General features: G+C 35.1%; 1 protein-coding gene across 1 annotated transcript; it reads right to left on the bottom strand.

Moving 5' to 3' along the window:
* Positions 1-2516: 2516 nt before the first annotated feature.
* Positions 2517-3041, bottom strand: LOC138902980 (RING-H2 finger protein ATL39-like). Its single transcript, XM_070190887.1, has one exon. It carries the CDS (start codon positions 3039-3041, stop codon positions 2517-2519), a length of 525 nt encoding a protein of 174 aa, XP_070046988.1.
* Positions 3042-6826: the final 3785 nt, after the last annotated feature.

Here is a 6826-nt window from a genome sequence, read left to right as displayed (position 1 = left end):
ATACCGAAACCTCTATGGATCCTAACCAACTACCCCGACAAGTCACATAACAATAATTATGTAGTTAATGAACAGAAAATGGGAGAACGGGTCTATAACTCTCGAAATGACCGGCCGGATCGTTATATCTACAAGAAAAAGTTTTTATGAAATTCCCAGATGGCCTATAACCTCCCTCTCCAAATCATGACTGTTTACTCAAAAAGTCTTTCTATGCCTTAAAACAAGCTTCACGGTAGTGGTATGCTCGATTTGTTAGTGCTCTCAATTTTAAAAGGGTATTCCTCTTCACTTAATGGCTACTAATTATTCTTCAAAAAGCAAGGAAAGTTGACTACAATTGTGGCAGTTTATGCAGATGATGTTCTAATTAGTGGAAATGATTTATCAAAATCACACTCTTAAAAGCATTCCTCTACAATGAATTCAAAGTCAAGTAATTTGGCAATCTACACTATTTTCTAGGCATAGAGTTTCTTAGAGAAAAACATGGTATTATTGCACGCCAACAAAAATTTACTTTAAACCTGCTGAAAGAGTTTGATGTCACACGTTCTTTTATTGTCTCATCACCACTCGAACCATCTTCTAAACCTAATGCAGCTTCGGGGAATCTCTTCCCCAATCCCACTGTTTATAGACAACTTGTGGGCAAGTTGAACTACTTGACCCACACACGACCAGATTTGTCCTTTCCCGTCTTGAAGTTGAGTCAGTACATGCAAAGTCCCCGCCATTCTCACTTCACAGAAGCCTTGAGGGTTCTTAGATATCTCAAATCAGATTCAGGTTAGTGCATTTTTTAAAATTCAGCTCCATCTGTAAACTTGTTGCTTTTTGTGACGTCGATTGGGCATCTTGCCAAAAAACCAGATGATCTGTAAGTGGTTTCTACATTGCCCTTGGAGCTTCACCCATTTCCTGGAAATCTAAAAAGCATGCATCTTTATCTTTGTCTTCTACTGAGGCGTAATATCGGTCCATGTGACAGCAAATCGGCGATTCACATCGCCGTAATCCCTCTTTCCACGAAAGAACCAATCATGTGAAACTTGATTGCCATTTTGTGCGGCAAAAATTCCTCTCCGACCTTATTTCTCTTTCTTTCATGCCCTCTCAATCTCAGCTTGCCGATCTATTCACAAAACCCCTTTCAGGGCCCTCTCATCGATCGATTCTCAGCAAGTTGGGAGTGTCATCTTTCCTCTCCAACTTGAGGGGGATGTTGGAAATCACTCGATCTCACCATTTACGGAAGAAGAAAGAGGCATGAAGGTTGAAGAAGAGAAGCAGATAGGTTCAATCAAAGACAAAAGAAAATGTTCGGACATAACAAAGCCCTTTTTTGATCTCAGATCTGAGAGGACGGGTGTCATCATCTCAGCAACCAAAAGGCAATTTTAAGTGATTAAATCTGGACCATTTATAGTGGAGCTCAGCTCTAGAACTTTCTCACACGAGTAGGAAAGCTCACACGTACTAGAGATGTAGGGAATATTAGTTGGTTAGTTTGTTAATTTTGGTCTAGTGTAAAGATGGAAAGTGTACAAAATTTATAGAATTATTCTATTTTCTATTTTCTTTTCTAGTTTTTTTTTACTAGGTATATACTTGTATAAAGCTTGCATTCTTGTAACAATGCTTTCATCAATAAATTTTTTTTTACATCTTCCTTTCATTATTCTATCACTTTTCCCAAAAAGTCTTTTGGTTTTATTGCGTCGGTGGTACAAAATGACGTCAATTGGTCTAGGATTACTGTACACATTAATACACAAAAATAAAGGGTGATTATATTTTCTTTGGCCTTTCATGTTTAATTGTTTAGAAAATGGGCTAGATATGGCTCTTTCAGTAAGGATTCCTAATACGATAGTGACACAGTTTAGTAAATTGATACTATTTCTGTAAGTCGGTCACATAAGAAATTGGGATGGAAAGGGAAAGGAAGAAAAATGATTAAACGAAAAGGAAAGGTAAGAAAGAGAAAAGATACATTCCCGGAAATTAGGCTTTTCTTCAGTTTTACTTATCTACTTCTCATCATTATTTTAAAGAATTAGCTTCTGGTGACAAAGTTGTCTTGTTTCTTCTTTAAAAAATACTGCAATTTAGGATTTCATCTTTTTTCTAGAAATTCATTTTGTTGTTGAAGTTCTTTTTCCAAAGATTTGTGTGTGTTTTATGAGTAGAAGACTTTTTAAAATAGCACTGTAAAACACAACCACAGCAAACAGTTTCTGCAACAAAAAGAATTGAAATTAAAAGCTTTTCAAAAGAATATGAAACTCCAATTGTAAAAGAAAACAATTCGCAAGCCGAGACAATTATAAAATTAATTTCCATAGCGAAGATATAAAATTTTCAGCAAATTAAACAATTATCCCTGTACAGCAAATGTAGTATTGTTCTTGTTCTTTCCAAAGCGCGCGAGACTTTTCTTGAACTTCGTACTTTGATAGAGTAATTTAGTCTAAAAATAAAAAGGAGTAGTAAAATAAAAATAAAATTTTGACTCAACACCTTTGGCAAAAACAACTTCTACTCAACCTAGATAGCAATAGCAGAGCTAACTCTTCCTCAGAGTTATTATTCCTTCGTTCTTCTTCAACTTTTATCTGTTTCTCAAACATATTTTCAGACATTATAACATCTCGACAAAGTGGACAAGTTGATTGCCCCTTCCCATGCATTAGCCATTTTTCCAAGCAACTTTCATGGAACATATGACTGCAATTCTCAAGCTTTCTTCCCTTATCTCCATACTTAAATTCTGATATACAAATCGCACATTCAAGTGGCTCTTTTCCATCTGATAACCCCATAATTAACTTCCTATATGATCTTCTGTAAACAAATTTGGAACTCTTCTTGTCTATATTTTTCTTGTACCTGTTTTTCTCGAGCTGTCTTCGTATGCATGAATTCAGTAAAATAAAAGTAACTAATAAAATGACATTTAGTGCATGAGGTAACCATGAACAGAAGAAAGTGGTGATAAGTTCCTTGAAATGAAGGTAGAGTTTAGTGAGAGCTCCCATTTTTTGTATAGAAAATATTGTAGAAGGAAAAAATAATTAATACGAGCTGTATTTATAGGTAGAAGGAATGTTGTTTTGGAAAATTGCAATTTGGTATTTGAGCACGTGAGATGGCGGCTGAACTATAAATAGTTTGGTTAAGAAGCATCTCTAACTCTTTTGGGAGCCTAAGCTATCAAACTTATATATAGATATTTTGCTTTCGTAAACATCTCGAGAAAATATTTATCTTTTGTAATCCAAAGTCCAAACACGAAGTTTATCTTAGTAAAAGAAAATTTCAAAAAAATTTCCTGAAGCGAAATCCAAACAGACCACACTCCGTAGTAGTACTAGTGTGTGAAGAAAAACGTGCATTATTTTGACTTTGTTGCAGAATCTTCCTTTGTCAGTTCATGGTGTTCTTTGGTTATTTAAGATTGGGAATTTGAAGTTACTCGAATTTTAATCTTCTTAAATTATTAAATTTTAAATTAATAATTTATATAATTAATAAATTTATCAAAACAAATATAAAATTTGATCAAAGTTAATAATTTCCGCCAAACCTATAATATATACACCACCACAGATATTTGTTACGGAGAAATTTCAAACACTTCTTTCCGCTTATACCTACTTTCCTTAAAAATCCTGAGCAGCTTCGAGACCCCCCCCCCCCCCCCCCCCCCCAAAAAAAAAGAAAAAGAAAATATAAAATAGAAATAAGAAAAAAGAGCATGACAAAAAAGAAAAAAGAAAACAGAGCATGTCTCCCCTTTGACTATAGATTTTCGTTTTTTATTTTTCTAAATTCTTTGAAAATAATGTTTGTTTTTGAAATATGTTCAATTTTTGAAAAGATTATTCAACTTTCCACACTACCATCCCATACTCTATTTGTGAGATCTCACTAGGTTGTTGTTGTTGTATTATTCAACTTTCCAAACACTAGTTTAAGGTAGTTTTTGAGTAAAATATTTTCTTCCACTCACAAAATTTTTACTTTTTTTCTAATAAAATGTATGTTCAAATACAATTTCAACTTCCAAAAATTATTTTTCGATATAATTTCGAAAGCTCTTATTTCAAGTTTCAATTAAATATACATTCAAATGCTAACCAAGATTTCATAAGCACGTGCAATTGAATGAGGACAGATAAGTATCATTTTTGGTACAACGTCTCCATCCTTCTAAATTTATGCAAGGCAAAATTGATTTTCTTGTAAACAAACTTTCTAACTTTTTCATTTATGCATTTTACTTGAATATTTGAGAATTAATAAACAACTACCATACATATGTGGGTTAGTTAGTCCTAATAAGTTGTTATGAGTGTATTTCACACTGGCCTAGAACGATGAAACTCTTTTTCCCAATGCCCAACCGTCATAAGGGCATTTATTTAAAGGGATTCTTCTTCCTTATTTGAAGAAAAGCCCTAGATCTCCATTATTGAAGCATTAAAGCTCTGTAGCAGCATTTTTCTTCGTATTTTTCACTCATCCAAGTCAATTTGCCGCTGGAACCCAGAACCTATGCCGTTGAACCCAAACCCATTTTGTTATTGGGTTTGATGTGCTTGATCTATATACATAAAGCAAATTTTTCAATACAAATACATTGTCCGGAAAAATATTACTGGATCCGAACCCGCACACTCTACTGTAGCTCCGCCCCTGGTCGTATGTCTCTAAGACCTCCAATTAGTGATGCCGGAGGTGGTACTATTTGACAAACTTTATTGCTTGTATTGTTTTCTATAAGCGTTGAAATAAATAATTTCTCAAGGTTGATTGTTCTTTCTCAAATATCTAAATCTAATTTTTTATTTCAATCTAGCACAAAATCTTCATAATCATATAACACACATGCATGCTTGTAATATGTATTTCTTATTCTTTTCAAAAGACGTGTCTAACCTCACAAAATTGCTCGTTATACTTGAGCAACTCATAGAAAATTTGAAATTATCTTATCCGACTTCTCTATCACAACCCGAAATACCTCTTGAGAAATTGTGATGGCACTTATTCCGTGGGGTTAGGTAAGTCTAACGCATAGTGAGTTATTAACAGATTTATACCAATTAATTATTAAACATGATCCGGAAATTATTATACATAGCGAACATCCATCGATTGTAACGATACGACCGGTCGTTTTGAGTATTTACATTCTGTTCAGCTATTTGAACTCTTGAGTAGTTTCATATGACATATTATGACTTGTGCGAATCGTCTGTTTTTGTTTTAAGGTGATTCGGGATTGATTCAGAAGAAGGATTCTCACGTTAAAAGCTTTAAGTTGGAAGAGTTGACCAAGTTTGACTTTTATGTATTTGATCACGGATTGGGGGTTTGATAGTTCTGTTATGTCCGGATAGTAATTTTGAACTTGGGCATATGCCTGGATTTGAATTTAGGTGCTTCTTGAAGGTTTTGGCATTAATTGGGCGAAAGTTGGCAATTTAAAATTTTGGAATGTTCATAAGTTTGACTGGAAGTTGACTTTGATGATATCAGATTCAGATTTTTGTTCAGAGAGATAAAATAGCTTCTTTATATCATTTGGGACTTGTGTGCAAAATTTGAGGTCATTTCGAGTTGATTTGATATGGTTTGACACGAGTTTTGGAAGTTAAAAGTTCAAAAGTTTATAAAGTTTGATTTGAGGTGCGATTTGTGATTTTGATGTTGTTATGTACGATTTGAGATCTCGAGTAGGTTTGTGTCGTATTATGAGACTTGTTGGTATGTTCAGATGGGGTCCCGAGGAGCTCGGGTGAGTTTCGAACGAGTTTCAGACTATTTTGGGCCATGTTGTTATTGCAGGTTTCTGCTGTTACCTGTTGCTTCTGGTATTCTTCACGATCGCGAAGGTCTAGCCGCGATCGCGAAGTGTATTTTGATCTGCTGCAAATGTATTCTTCGCACACGCGATATATGGAATGCGCTCGCGAAAGGTAAGCTAATTGTGTTTCGCGTTCGCGATGAAGTGTCGCGCTCGCATAGAGTTGAGTTGAAGAGCTAGGAGCTGGTGGAAATGTCTTCACATTCGCGAAGTAGAAGCCACGTTCGCTAAGGTTTGGTTCTGCTATGCATTGCGTTCACGAGGACTATGCCACGAACGCGTAGAATCTTTTGTGTTTGTGTGATTTTGTTCATCGCGGACGCGATGGTCTTCCCGTGTTCGCGAAGGCTATTGCTGGAGCAGTGTTATAAAGTACTCTATTTTGAAAGTTTCGGAAATTTTTATCATATTTTGAGTTAGGGAGCTCGAATTTGGGCGATTTTGGAGGCGGTTTTCACCACAAGGATTGTGGTAAGTGTTCTCTACTTGATTTTGATTATATTTCATGAATCTATCTTTGATTTTGGCATTTGGATTACGATTTTAAAGAGAAATTATGGGGTTTTGTCTAAACTTTCCTAAAATAATTTTTGGGTCTTGAATATCGATTTGGAGTCAGATTTGAGTGAAATTTATATGGTTGGACTCGTAATTGAATGAGTTATCGGATATTGAAAGTTTTATCGGGTTCTGAGGTGCGGGCTCAAGTTTGACGTTTTCGTTGACTTTGAGTAAATGTGTAAAGATTTGATCTTTATCGATTGGGTTTGCTTCCTATGGTATTATTTGATGCTTTTGAGTTGCTTTTGGCTAGTTTTGAGCTGGTTGGAGTATGATTTGAGCGGGATGGCATTTTAGTGTATCGATTTGGCTTGTTTGAGGTAAGTAGCTCGTCTAACTTTGTTGGGGAAAAATTTTCTACTAATTGCCATTGTTTGTTACATGCAGAGG

The sequence above is a fragment of the Nicotiana tomentosiformis genome, chromosome 12, assembly GCF_000390325.3.
Source record: "Nicotiana tomentosiformis chromosome 12, ASM39032v3, whole genome shotgun sequence".
In the NCBI taxonomy this organism is placed as follows: domain Eukaryota; kingdom Viridiplantae; phylum Streptophyta; class Magnoliopsida; order Solanales; family Solanaceae; genus Nicotiana; species Nicotiana tomentosiformis.
This window is presented reverse-complemented; position numbering and strand designations above follow the sequence as displayed.

Coding starts and splice junctions, on each gene's coding strand:
- LOC138902980 (XM_070190887.1), bottom strand. CDS start 3,041: ATGGGAGCTCTCACTAAACTCTACCTTCATTTCAAGGAACTTATCACC.